At 38.4% G+C, this 15,315-nt stretch overlaps 1 protein-coding gene across 5 annotated transcripts in view; it reads left to right on the plus strand.

The window, feature by feature from the left end:
* Positions 1 to 15,315, plus strand: part of ATP8A1 (ATPase phospholipid transporting 8A1) — a 138,870-nt gene that overhangs the window by 36,526 nt on the left and 87,029 nt on the right. For 3 of the 5 annotated variants that reach the window (XM_020786218.3, XM_073001199.2, XM_073001197.2), the window contains exons 7-9: positions 8,517 to 8,590; positions 10,260 to 10,329; positions 14,826 to 14,953. In XM_020786218.3, the coding sequence (XP_020641877.2) occupies positions 8,517 to 8,590; positions 10,260 to 10,329; positions 14,826 to 14,953 (272 nt within the window). Of the gene's footprint in view, positions 1 to 5,542; positions 5,617 to 8,516; positions 8,591 to 10,259; positions 10,330 to 14,825; positions 14,954 to 15,315 lie in introns of all 5 variants that reach the window. The other 2 variants (XM_078393978.1, XM_078393979.1) reach the window with 1 other exon arrangement.

Here is a 15,315-nt window from a genome sequence, read left to right on the forward strand (position 1 = left end):
AATCTTTCTTCCATATCCTTGTGTTTCTGCTTGAAACGTTTTGCATAAACAGTAACCTTTTGGTGCCTGTACAGTCATCTATAGGTTTGGAAATTGTAAAAATTCCTGATGTCATATATTGTGCCAATAGACTTTGAATTTCTTAAGGAAAGAAACAATGGCTTCCTTACTACCTAAAGGTTATTTTTTTACCCTGTAAGCTCTTGTTTAACAAATTAAGTTTCTGAAAAATGTCTGCCAGATAAAATAAATCTGCGTTAGCATCAACAAGTTTTTCTCCATGCTCTTTATCTGACATGAAGGAAACTATGGTGTCCAAGAGTGTAAAAAATGTTGAAGGCAAAGCCACGTAACCTTGGGAAGCCACGTAACCTTGGTGTGCATCACCAGCAGCTGGAAATCTTAGTTATTTTCTTCACATAGCTTCCAGAAAAGCTGATCCTGAAGGGCATGGGATTTGATGAAGTTTATGGCCTTTATGACAACTGAAAGCAAAATATTGAGGCATCCTCCCAAGTTCTTAGATACTAGGTGCTGCCTGTGAATGATCCACTGAATAGCAAAGACAGAAGGGCAATGAATCCTTTGAATGGACCAACCGTAGAAGCAGCACCATCAGTTGCACAAGACATTATGTTCTCAATTGGAATATTGTTCTTGATTAAGTAACTTTTGACATCTTCAAAAATAGATAGTCCCTTAGTATCCGTTTTAATCCTCCTGGCGAACAGTATTTCTTCCCTGTTCCAGAATCTCACATAGCCACGAGAAGGCCGTCGTTATCTTGTAAAATAGTTTCATCTAATTGTAAAGAGAATTTCTTGGATTGCACTGAACTAACCAAGCAAAGTGGCTGTCCATCGAGGCCTTAGAAATAGCAGAGAGGAGAAGGGAAGCAAAATGCAAGGGAGATAAGGAAAGTTACAGAAACTTGAATGCAGACTTCCAAAGAATAGCAAGGAGAGACAAGAGGGCCTTCTTAAATGAACAATGCAAAGAAATAGAGGAAGATAACAGAAAAGGAAAGACCAGAGATCTGTTCAGGAAAATTGGACATATTAGAGGAACATTTTGCGCAAAGATGAACATGATAAAAGACAAAAATGGGAGGGACCTAACAGAAGCAGAAGACGTCAAGAAGAGGTGGCAAGAATACACAGAGGAATTATATCAGAAAGATGTGGATATCCCGGACAACCCAGACAATGTAGTTGCTGACCTTGAGCCAGACATCCTGGAGAGCGAAGTCAAGTGGGCCTTAGAAAGCCTGGCTAACAACAAGGCCAGTGGAGGTGATGGCATTCCAGTTGAACTATTTAAAATCTTGAAAGATGATGCTGTTAAGGTTCTACATTCAATATGCCAGCAAGTTTGGAAAACTCAACAGTGGCCAGAGGATTGGAAAAGATCAGTCTACATCCCAATCCCAAAGAAAGGCAGTGCCAAAGAATGCTCCAACTACCGTACAATTGCACTCATTTCGCACGCTAGCAAGGTTATGCTCAAAATCCTACAAGGTAGGCTTCAGCAGTATGTGGACCGAGAACTCCCAGAAGTACAAGCTGGATTCCGAAGAGGCAGAGGAACTCGAGACCAAATTGCTAACTTGCGCTGGATTATGGAGAAAGCCAGAGAGTTCCAGAAAAATATCTACTTCTGCTTCATTGACTATGCGAAAGCCTTTGACTGTGTGGACCACAGCAAACTATGGCAAGTTCTTAAAGAAATGGGAGTGCCTGACCACTTTATCTGTCTCCTGAGAAACCTATATGTGGGACAGGAAGCAACAGTCAGAACTGGTCATGGAACAACTGAGTGGGTCAAAATTGGGAAAGGAGTACGGCAAGGCTGTATATTGTCCCCCAGCTTATTTAATGTATATGCAGAATACATCATGCGGAAGGCTGGACTGGAAGAAACCCAAGCCGGAATTAAGATTGCCGGAAGAAATATCAACAACCTCCGATATGCAGATGATACCACTCTGATGGCAGAAAGTGAGGAGGAATTAAAGAACCTTGTAATGAGAGTGAAAGAGGAAAGTGCAAAAAACGGTCTGAAACTCAACATCAAAAAAACTAAGATCATGGCCACTGGTCCCATCACCTCCTGGGAAATAGAAGGGGAAGATATGGAGGCAGTGTCAAATTTTATCTTCCTAGGCTCCATGATCACTGCAGATGGAGACAGCAGCCCTGAAATTAAAAGACGCCTTCTTCTTGGGAGGAAAGCGATGACAAATCTTGACAGCGTCTTGAAAAGCAGAGACATCACCTTGCCAACAAAAGTCCGAATAGTCAAAGCTATGGTTTTTCCTGTCGTGATGTATGGAAGTGAGAGCTGGACCATAAAGAAAGCAGACCGCCGAAGAATTGATGCCTTTGAATTGTGGTGCTGGAGGAGGCTCTTGAGAATCCCCTGGACTTCAAGGAGAACAAACCTATCAGTTCTAAAGGAAATCAATCCTGAATGCTCACTTGAAGGACAGATCCTGAAGCTGAGGCTCCAGTACTTTGGCCATCTCATGAGAAGAAAAGAGTCCTTGGAAAAAACCTTGATGTTAGGAAGGTGTGATGGCAAGAGGAGAAGGGGACGACCGAGGATGAGATGGCTGGACAGTGTCTGCGAAGCAACCAACATGAACCTGACACAACTCCGGGAGGCAGAAGAAGACAGGAGGGCCTGGCGTGCTCTGGTCCATGGGGTCACGAAGAGTCGGACACGACTAAACGACTAAACACACACACAACCAAGCCCTCTTCAGTGTCAATTGCCATCTCATCAGCTCTTATGGCAACAGTGGAGTTCTCAAAGGAATTAGCAGGTTTGTTTCATTGGTTCATTGGTTTCATTATTATGACACTGAAAGCAGGATAAATAACCAATATTGTGAGCATTGCCAGTTTTAGCAATCTGTTTACTAACTTCGTATGATGCAACAAGACTAGAGATGGGGGTATTGGTATGTGAATATCCCCCCAAAGGTACAGATAACAAAAGTCCGACCCACTGGGGCCAGACTGACCACTCACTATTTCACCACTGCTGCAGGCTCTGTGAAGAAACCTTCCTATCACTCCAGAGCTCGCAGTGGATTAGCCACTCCTGGCAGAAGGCGGGATGACGAGCCTCTCTCGCAGGTCGAAGAGTGGCTAATCCATTGCGAGCTCTAAAGTGATAGGAAGGGAGTGCGGAGCCCGCAGCAACGGCGGAATGGTGAGTGGTTTGTCTGTCCCCTCATCTGCTGGACCCTCATCTGCACCTGTGGGGGGGATAGTCGTATACCAATACCCCCATCTCTAAAAAAAAAACTCTTCTAATCTCTGTGACGTTTGGGTAGGAATTTGTGTCGGTTTTGGCCTTCTCAAAGGTTTTTGAAGAAATCCTAGAGTTTATCTTTCTTTTCTGGATGCAAGGTATCAAAATGTTTTTTTTTTCAATTTGCTTGGCCTCGTGCTTTAATTTGAAAATGTAATCATACAGTTCAAGCACATAAACAAAGATGAGTTTTGCAGAGATGCAGTGAAACCATATGATAAGTGTTCCACAGAATAATGCCAACTTTTTTTTCTCCAAGTAACTCATGAGAAAAATTATTTCTGAAATTAATTTTAAAAAATAGGAAATTAAAGAAAAGAAAAGAATTAACAAATACTATATAGTGAATGCTTGTGAATAGGTCAAGAAATGTAGGTCTTCCAATCAAAAACAGGCAGGTCAACTTGCTTCCAATGAAAAAGACAGGGTGCCTGTATCAGGAATCACTGGGGAGGTAGCAGGCAGAATTGCCTGTGTTCTGTTCTAAGAAAACCATGAAAACAGTGGGGAGCCTGCTCAAAGGGCCAGGCTCCTGCTGCTTGGGTATTTCATTGATTTAGTTACCTGTGCCCCCAAACCCTTGGAGCTCCCCTTCTCACATATTTCAGTATGTGCTCCCTTCAGATGTGCACACCCTGTTGAAAATGGCTGCTCTACAGTGTTGGATTTTCTATTTATTTTCATTTGGTAGGTAAAGATTCCCCTTGACATTTAGTCCAGTCGCGTCTGACTGTGCAGTGCTCATCCCTGTTTCCAAGCTGTAGAGCCAGCATTTGTCAGAAGACAGTTTCCGTGGTCACATGGCCAGCCCAACTAGACACGGAACGCCATTACCTTCCCACCGAGGTGGTGCCTGTTTATCTACTTGCATTTTACATGCTTTCGAACTGCTAGGTTGGCAGGAGCTGGGACAAGCAATGGGAGCTCACTCTGTCGCGTGGATTCAATCTTATGACGGCTGGTCTTCTGACCTTGCAGCACAGAAGCTTCTGCAATTTAAGCCGCAGTGCCACCACTTCCATTTGGTGGGGGACACTTAAAGTGAAAGATTTCTGTTTCTACCTTGGCAAGATGGTTAAAGGATTGCATTTCATTCTGTTATCAACCATCTGCTTTGCAGGTATCTCATGGGATTTTGGCTCACTCCATTATGAGTGCAGATCTTTTGAAGAATCAGCATAATTGGTAGAGATATATAGAGCTGCTGCTTGGGTGCCTTTTTGCAACTTTGTTAAGTACTACGAGACTTTTTTGCCTCTTAAAGTCAGCCTTTGGACAATAAGTGCTGCAGAGCATAGAGTCCTAGGGAGCACTGAGCTATTCTGTTCCCACTTAGGTTGAGTGCTTGGATATGCCCCCCACTAGACTATCCTCCTCCACTGCAGGAAAAAGGAAGTTGGACTTACTGTGAAGTATCCTTTTTTGCAGTGATGGGAGGATAGTCTAGGGTCGCCTGGTGGTTTCTTCTATAAGATATGATCTAATTGTTGATAATCTTGATGACTGTTGGATATCATAGACAGGTTTTTGTTTTAGTATGAGATTTTTGTACCGTTATGGAAGTTAACTTTTTGTTGCATGAAGCTTCATCATAGAACTGTGAGGGTCCATTCTCAGTCAGGAAAAGATAATGCAGTTTGATTGACAGATTGGTCCTGCCTCTGGAGCAACTAATAGCTTAACCTACTCTAAACTAACCTCTTATCACTGCAGAAAAGAATACTTCATGGTAAGTCCAAATTTCCTGTCATATGTTGAACACAGTACCTTGTTAAGTTGCAGAATTCATGCTTCATATGTAGAAGGTTGGAAAGACCATCCAATTATAAGATTCTGGCATTCAATTCTGGGAGAGATTTCTGTTTCCTGCTTATGAGAGCTTCTCCAAGGCATTGTAGACAGTAGTTGTCTTTTTTTAAAAAAAATCAGGAATTTGTCATAAAACTGCTCCATAGAATCGTCACCATACCTTTCTAGGGTACATTAGTGACAATGTAAAAAATATTGTTTCATTTTCATTCAAAAAATCAAGCAAGACATCAAATTAGTGTGTTAACTATCGGGAGAATTTAAGCAGGTGATTCTTCATCTGATTTTAGCGTAATTTGCGTATATTTTGAACTTTCCAAATTCTGACCTAAATGGTTCTCTACTTTTATTAGACAATGCATATATAAATAGAATAATCAGCTCTATTATTAACTAATTCCTAGTTTTCTTTCAGGTAGATGTTGGAGATATAGTTTTAATAAAGGGCAAAGAATATATACCTGCAGACATTGTACTTCTCTCATCAAGGTAGAGATGCTCATCAATGCTTCCAGAGTAGAGACTGCCTTCTCTATCCTGCCTTGACATTTCTCCAAGGAAATAAAGAGTAAACTGAAGTACTTCCCCCTCCCAAACCTTAACTTCATGTAAAACACTGAAATACTATTTTATTCAAAGAGTACTATAGACCAGGAACAAAACTAGCTACTGTGAACCTATCAAGGCCTTTTGTGGTTGAAGTTTCCAATTTGTTTAATGATATAAAGTCATAAAAACCTCTGATTTCTTTATCACATCAAAATGCAAAATATTATGCTTAATACTGAAAGTGTTAAATCTATATTTCCTTGGGCAGCTTTATTTACAGGTCCACACTGAATATGTGGAAGCATTTTTTCCCCAAAATCTATTTGATTGGGCCATCAGTTACACTGTGTAACAGGTTAAATTGGCAATTTTAATAATCTTAAAATAATAGTTTCAAAAATGGTAGGTAATTGATGTATAGATTCCATTGCTTTATTAAAATGAAGCATCTATTATTTAAGATTGTATATGTACAGGAGTTGGAATTAATTTCTTGAAATGTTAGTGGGTTATAAGCATGATATATACAATATGCACAATGTTTTATCACTTAATTGGTATACTTCTCTCATTAATAGTGAGAATATTTCATTGCAAGCAATAACTAATAGCAATTCCAAAGGAAAAAAATGAATTCCCAGACAACACAAAACATGACACAACAAAACTACACTGCCATAATTTCCTTCCAGATTTTAAAATTCGGCTTCTTTTGCATCAGTGTACAAAATAGAGTTGTTCATTTTCTTCTGTGGAAGCTTCAGTTTCAGTTTACAACCTCCTTAGGGTGGCCACAAGAAAAAGACAATAGACTTCCTGTACATTTAGTTGTTGTGTAGAGCAGAAAATTCCATTATATGTAGCTTGTAAGCTCCACATAAGCAGATCTTATGTATAGATCCTATTTATGTAAGTCCTTGACTGTGATTCCATGTGTGTGTGTGTGTGTGTGTGTTTTTACTTCTTTGGTGGGAATTGCTAGGTCAGAGAAAATGGCTGTGCTGCTTTCTGACTGCTTTGACCTATGTTTTTCTATTTAAATAGCAATATGGAAGAATTTATGCTGCAGTCATTTGCACAATATCTGGGAGTAAGTCACATTGAACATTATAAAACTTACATTTAGTTGTATTGTAAGCTATGAGGCGATAAGTAATACTAAGAATGATGGGTTTTGCTGATAGAGAAGAATAGAGTTAGCAGGATTGAAATTGTTTCATGGTGAAACATAGTGTTGATTTGATTTTCTGCACAGCCACTTTGCTAAGACTGAACTCTTGCTTCAAATGACAGATTGGGAGTGATGGTAGATCACATTTTCCATGCATACCTTTGTAATCCTAACTTTCCAATAGGTTTCAGCTTTATCACAATAACCTAATGGTCTTTCTGAACTGTAGCAAATGGTGAACCACTTCATAGTATTCTGTACCTAGAAGATTCTGGAAAGGTTGACCATAAGTTAGAATTGACTTCTCAGCACATAATTATTTTCATTGTTATGGTTATGTAAGAGTCTTGATCTGGAGGGCCAGAAATGCAGTACAGTGACCTTTCTCGTACTGTATAATATTCCTCCTAGAAATCTAGTATATAATTGATCCTACAATATCTGACAATGCTTATCAGCCACAGGTGGAGGAAGTCAAATGGAAATAAACAGATTGTGCCAGCTTGTGCCACATAGCTAACAAGCTATAAGCCTCATTAGTGCTAGCAGCATTCATTAGCTGATACCTAGTATTTATGTGTAATTATTTTACCACCCCCACTGTAAGATATTACAATGGTAATAGGTGGTGTCTGTTTATTTCTAGATTAGAGTGTAGTTTTCTCTTGAAATATTGGAAAATGTGTGGATTTACTCATCATACTATTATAGCAAGACCTATAATTAGTATTCACATCATATGCTCTATTTGTGTGTAGACATTAGAAGGGGCAAAGCATGGGTGATGAGAAGATGGGAAAGGGTTACTTGATGTACTTCTGATTCCACACACACTGCACAACTGAGGAGTTTGACTTCTTAAAGTGGCATGTGACATTAATTTCCTTAATTTTGTAACTCAAGTGCATGTATTACTTTACAGTTAATTTTTCTTCCAATTGGACTATAGCAGAATAGATATTTACAGCACAATCATATGCATATTGTCAGAGGAAAATCCCTGTTGAATTCAGTGAAAGTTACTCCCATGTATGAGTCTCTAGGACTGCAGCCTGTCCATCAAAGAAAAATGCTATAGAGGAGACTGCTGATTGCAGGGGCCATTTCAAGTTGTGCAATTAAATCAAATAATAGGCAGATCAATTTTAAAATGCCACTTAAACTTACTAAGTTAATTTTTCTTCCCTTATAATCAAACTACACTCCTCTAGAAAGGTTTCAACTAAAACAAAATTAATTAGTGTAGATTCTAACACCCATTGGTTCTGCTCTCAATTAGCATAAACAGAACTTATAGTTTGGAATGAAAAAAGCTATTTCCATTAAGTATACCAAGTTTTATCTCTGGTTAAACAGTTTCCAGTGACTGCAGTATCTGATTTGTAATTGTACATTTTAAATAATTAGATGCTTACATTTTAACCATTTTGAGTGGAAGTTTTTTCTAACAATTTTGTGTCTAAAAATACATTCACTGAAAAACATGTACATCATGATATGTGTTGGCCTTGATCTAATTTAAATAGATTTTGAAGAAAAAAAATCAAGCATCTGTTAACATGCATTGTATAGTAATTTTCATCTTTCTATCTTTTTCTCGTTCATCCATTAAACCTCTCCCCAACTCTTACTTGTTACTCTGTTATAATTTTAAAACTGGAATATTTAGGTTGCAGTAGGGGAAATAGTGAAAGTGACCAATGGGGAGCATCTCCCAGCTGATCTCATCAGTCTGTCATCAAGGTTAGAATGAAGCAGTTTCAGAAAAAAAATGTGTTTGTGGGTCCTCTTACACCAAATCCTGAGTTACAAAGCAGAGTTTGTAGCACCATTACTTTCCAACAAGATTATATACACTTCAGTTCTAAGAATACAGCACCTGAGTAAGATGAGTTTACAAGAAAGTTTTCTTTTTGTGCCAAAGCAGTATTACTTCAGCATTACTTCTTGGTAGAGTTTGTACAAATAGTTAAGGTTGCAATTCTGTGCATATTTCCTGTAGTGTAAATCCTGTTGATTTCAGTGGGACTTAATCTGAGTTAACCCACATAGGATTGCACTGTAACAAGTGAAAATATATGAATATTTGAAAATGCAGAATTTATTTATTTTTTCTTGCTGTCCAGTTATTACTTACATACTGTACTTACCACTATTATTATCAAGCAATATTATTAATTGTTTTTTCTGGAATATTTCTATATGCCCTGTTTACTTACATTTTTTAACTAATAATACACTTATAATAAAAGTATAGAGCACCACTTTATTTCAGTAACTTTATACAATGCCCCAGATATTAGCAGTTGTCACATTTTATGGCTCATAGAGGACCCTCAGCACAAATGTAAATGTTGTACGTTTTGTATTGCATGCAATTGGCTAACAGTTATAGTCTGTGATTAAAATAGTGCATGATACTATGATATATTTCAGATTTTTAATGCTGTCTATCTTATGCTTGCATTTACCTTGCAGTAATCAAAGTAATTTAATTTGAGCAATGAGTGCTATCATTGTTTCAAGGAATATCTGTAGTGGAGCATGTTCTCTTTATTAATACTTCTGCTGTCTTATTTATTTGTAAAATCTGTTGCAAGATATACAGCTCAGTATTCTGCATGTTAACATGGAGGTAAGACCACTGACAACAGTGGGACTTCTTCCTAAATAAATGTGTGTAGGATTATAGCCTTACAGTGCAATCACACAGTTACATGCTCTGAAAAAAGTCCTACTGAGTTCAGTAGACCTGTTTCCAGATATGTGTAGGTATACTGGAATACAGATAAGTATCAACAAAATAGTGTAGAGAAATAGTCTAAATTCTAAGTAATAGTCTGTCATTTACATTTACAGAAAAGATGGTTAGGGGAAAAATCAATCAGAATAAAATTGAGAAATTTCCTATGTGAACATAGAATTGTTTCGTAGTTATACTAAATAATATTTTATAAATTGTGAAAGAACATCAGTCTGTCTCAGGAATTACTCTGCATTTGCAGGTTGTCTCACATAGTCAAGACTTTCTTGTATGCTTCATGTTGCACACTTGGTTTGACAGGGGGTTACATAACCCCCACAAAGTAATTTATTGTTTTGTGTTGCAATTCCATAGCTTGTGGCCTTATCTTTCTATTTGGCTAACATACTTTGCAAGGGAATTTTTCAATATATTAAATATTCTAACTATAGTGCATGGTAAAGGCAGAGTGAATAGATGTTCTTCCCTACAATAGTTTAAATATATTTTATTTAAGTTGTTTTGATAGTCTTTTTCTGGAAATGTGAATGACTTGTCAACATGTATGTTTTACAATGTCATTTCTTAGCACACTAAGAAATGACATTGTAATTCAATGTGTATATTTTCCACACTATTTTTAAAAATGCGTCTTCTCTGTCTTCTAAGTGAACCACAAGCTATGTGCTACATTGAAACATCGAATTTAGATGGTGAAACAAATCTAAAGATACGACAGGTAAGAAAAACTGCTCCCTGTCAATTAAATACTTTTTAAGTATTTCTTTTAGTATAAAGAATTGTGGGTTTTTTTTGTTTAGCTCTTGAAATGGACAGTGTTTAGAATGAAGCAGTGGAGAAGCCTTCCACTGCTTGGGCCATTTGCTTGCTTGCAATAAATGCGACTCCATTCCTATGGCTCTTATCATGACCTGAGTAATAGATGGTAAATTCCTTGGACTGAAAATAACCATTATCTGTCCAGTCATGCCAAGGAGGTCACTTTTCAGTGTGATCATTTCTCATTTCACAATATCCAATTTACCTTGGCTCATTCCTCTTACATTCCAAGTTGCTACTTGCTGTATTTTCATGCAGTGCAGACCCTTGCTTTCACTATTGGTAGCATCATCAATTGAGGTTCCTACTGGATTTGCCCCAGGCAAGAACTACTTGCTACAGGTTTTTGCTCTTCTCCATTCACTAATTGGGTACCTTCTGGCCTGAGGATCTTACTATTGGGCACCATATTGAAATCATTTGAGAGCCTTTTCATGGAATTTTCTTAGCAAAAAAATTTTAAATGTAGCTTGCCAGGTCTTTCCTTAGCCCTCCCCATTTATCCAGTCTTAGAACCGCCGTGTACACCTGAATAAACAAGTGCACGTGGCTGTATCATATAATGACAATTAGCATTCATGCCAAACCCATCAACATTACAGTTGTTCATTTTTATGCTCCAACAACTGATGCAACATTGTAAGAAATCAAGGATTTCTATGCCACTGTTGAAGATAACACTGAAAACAATCCCAGAATATTAGTTACTTACATGGCAATTTTAACACAAAAAGTGGTTCCCAAAGAGAGGCAGAAATCACTGGTAGTTTTGAGCTGGGAGAAAGAAATGACACTGGCGATCAATTGGCATAATTTTGGCAGGAAAGTCAGCTTTGAATCATGAATACATGGTTAGAACATTGTACGTTTCGCTTATACACATGGACCTTGCCTAATGGACTAAATTGCAATCAAATTGATTATGTCCTATGTAATCAACAGCAGACCAGCTCTGTTCTTGCAGTCAAAACATATCCAGGTTCAGACTGTGGTTCAGACAATGAATTGCTGCTGACCAGGATCAAAGTAAAATTCTGTAACATCAAGAGGACAACACCAGCAAAAAAGTTTGATGTCATGAAAATTCCCTTCACATATGCAACTGAAATTATAAATAGGTTTGAAGTTCTGTTGAAAATGCCTGAAGAACTATGGCAAGAAATGCAATCATCATTAACACAGCAGATGATTATGTACCACTCAAGGAGGTAGAGAAAAAGTGTAGATAGCTCTCAGAGAATACCATCCAAATAGTTGAGAGGAGAAAGGCAGTTAAAACAGTGGATAACCATAAAGAGGTGAAAATGTTGAATGCTGACTTCCAAAGGGCAATGAGAAAAAGATAGTGTTTACTAGGAGAAGCATTGTAAACAATTAAAAGACTGTACAAAAGGATACACTAGGAGTGCATTGGCACAAATTAAAAAGATTTGAGTATTGTTCATGATTCACAAAGGTATCATCAAGGATAAACAAGGGAAATTGCCCAACCAAAAAGGCATCAAGAACAGATGGTGAGAATATGCAGCAGAACTGTATGCCAACAACAAAAAGGGGCAAACATCAAACTGAGGAGGGGAAGGAAATAGAACCAGTACCAGCTATACTTGATGAAGAGGTCATGTGGGCCATGAACCAACTGCCAAACAACAAAGTTTCAGGGGTCGATAACATCCCTGTAGAGTTGCTGAGGCAATTGTTAGTCTTGTGTCAGAAAATTTGGGAAACCAATACATGGCCACAAAACTGGAAACAATCTGTGTTTATTCCATTACCAAAAAGGGGAGATTCAAAAAATTGTTCTAACTACCACATGATTGCTCTTATCTCTCACAGTAGTAAGATCTTACTGAAAATTTTACAACAATGCCTGGCACCAATAATTGAAAGGGAATTGCCAGATGCCCTAGCTGGTTTCTGTCAGGGTTGTGGCACCTGTGATCACATTGCAAATGTTCAATAGATAATGGAAAATGTTATAAATATCAAAAGAACATATACATGTGCTTCATTGATTATAGGAAAGCTTTCAATTGTGTTGACCATGACAAACTATGGATAGCCTTAGAAGACCTTGAGGTGCCACTACATTTGGTGAAGTTGATGAAATCACTGTATGAAAATCAGGAAGCCATTGTATGACCTCAGTATGGAGACACTGACTCGTTTAAGATTGAGAAAGGTGTGCTGCAAGATTGCATCCTGTCACTTTTCTTATTCATAATCGGAAGTGATAATCGGAAAGCTGGAGTTAGAAGTATCAAAAATTGGGGTAAAAACTAATGGAAGAAACATCAATAACCTTTGATATGCGAATGACACAACCGTCCTCTCAGAAACCCAGGAAGGTCTAAAGTACCTGATTGTGAAACTCAAAGAAGAAAGTGAGAAGTTTGCCCCCTTTTGAATATAACCAAACTCATGACAACTGCAAAGAATTGAAACATCAAAATTGTAATTGGTGCAAAGGAGGTTGAGTGTGGAAGAATTCATCTTTTATGTTCACTGGTCAATCAAAACGATGATTGCAGCCAAGAAATAAAACTTCAAATCATGCTTGGTCACACAGCACTGATGAGTATGAATCAAATATGGAAAAGTAAGGATGTCAGTTTGACAACCAAGTGCAGAGCAGTTTGCACCATCATATTCCCCATAACTACATATAGCTGTGAAAGTTGAACAATGAATAAGATGGACCAAAGGAAATTTCGTTTGTGAATTTCGTTGTATGTGTATATACTTACAATGACAATAAATTATTATTATTATTATTATTATTAAAAATGTTTCTTTTGAGTTGTGGTGTTGGAGGAGGCTTTTGTGCATTCAATGCACCACATTCAGTGACCACAAAGATAATGAATAAAGAAGTGCTGAAACTTAGAAAACCAGACATGTCACTGGAAAGCAAAATAACAAAACTTAGACTTAGTTCTTTCACCCATGTCATCCGATCAATGTCATTGGAGAAAACCGTTATGCTTGGAATGGTCGGTGGTAAAAGACAACAAGGACACCAAAGGACACTTTGGTTGGATGTAATCAAAGCAAACAAAATATAAAGCAGCTGAAAGAAGCTGAACAAGATTAGAAATAATGGAGAAAACTGGCTCATGAAATCAAAAAGAGTTTAATACAACTGAATGGATAATTTGATTTGATCTGGTATAGGCATATATCAGATAGCAGGAATTCTAAAAATAATCCAGGCAGTGACATTCACATATGTGGAATTGATTGCACTGAACTGATTGTACATCCATGTTAAAATAAATGGACCTCTGGCAGAGGAATAAAAATACTCACTGCCGCACAAAATAATATGATCCTCTTTCCAATTAATCCACACTTGCACATTGTTTTTGTTTAGTCGTTACGTCATGTCTAACTAACTCTTCATGACACCATGGACCAAAGCATGCCAGTTCCTCCTGACTTCCACTGCTTCCCGGAGTTTGGTCAAATTCATATTGGTAGCTTCAATGGCACCGTCCAACCATCTAATCCTCTGTCGTCCCCTTCTCCTCTTGCCTTCACTCTTCCCCAACATCAGGGTCTTTTCCAGGGAGATTTTTCTTCTCCCGAGATGGCCAAAGTACTGGAGCCTCAGCTTCAGGATCTGTCCTTCCAGTGAGCACTCAGGGTTGATTCCTTCAGAATTAATAGGTTTGATCTCCTTGCAGTCCAGGGGACTCTCAAGAGTCTCCTCTAGCACCACAATTCAAAAGCATCAATTCTTCGGCGGTGTCCGTGCACGGGGGGGCACCCCTCGCGGGGCAGGGGCATGCTTGTGGGTAGGTGGGCACGCTCATGGGGACGGGGGACAGGGCATGCACATGCATGAGGGTGGGGGGAGTGTGTGCAGAGGGGGCAGTAGATCTGTCTCCATGACCCAGGGAAAGTGGTAAAAACATTTAGAACCTTCCTGACAGTCATATAGGTGCAGAATGAGGAAGGAAGAAGAATGCAAGCTTGAGGCTTTATAGTAATAGTAATCTTAGAACTGCAGAGCTGGAAGAGACCCTATACATCAGGGGTCCCCAATCTCCAGTCTGCAACCCAACAGCAGTCCACGACCTGGGCAGTCCACGACCTCCTCCCCCCCATGAGCGCCCTGTGTGTATGCACATGAGCATGCTTCACCCCTGCGAGCGTGTCATGCCCCCCCTCAACCGGTCCATGGTTGGGAAGAGGTTGGGGGCCACTGCTATAGATCATAGAGTCCATTTCCTGTAAAGAAGGCACAGTGGGGTCTTCTTTCTGCACTATACCATGGCACAGTGTTATATACAAATGTAGGGAGTAGATCAAGAAAATGATGTAAAAATCTGTATAAGGCAGTCTTGTTGTGAGTTTTCTGTTACAGTTATAGTTAAACTCTTGTTCTTATAGGGTTTGCCATTAACATCAGATCTAAAGGACATTGACAGCTTGATGGGACTTTCAGGCAGAATTGAATGTGAAAGTCCTAATAGACATCTTTATGACTTTGTTGGAAATATTCGACTAGAAGGTCACGGGTAAGTAGATATCTAAAAAAGAAGTCAGCTAATTTATTACAATGCAATAAATGATTTAACATTATGCTTTTAAAAACTAACTGTACTTTTAAAAGATACATAACATGTTGATTATTGTGAAGTTTGGTTCTATGCAGAAATCTGGTTACTATATGTGATTGCATTCAGGAACCTTCTAAGTTACTACATAGTTTAGTTCCCATGTGTAATCTTCCTAAAATCCTAATACAATGCTGAATCAGAGGAGAAAATTACTTTTTTTGAACTATATCTTCCAGAATATTGCAGTCACCATGGTCACTGAGAGTTTTAGGAATTATAATCCAAAAAGGTAACTTTCCTTATTTCTGGACTAAATAGAG

This window comes from Pogona vitticeps, chromosome 5 (genome assembly GCF_051106095.1).
Source record: "Pogona vitticeps strain Pit_001003342236 chromosome 5, PviZW2.1, whole genome shotgun sequence".
In the NCBI taxonomy this organism is placed as follows: Eukaryota; Metazoa; Chordata; class Lepidosauria; order Squamata; family Agamidae; genus Pogona; species Pogona vitticeps.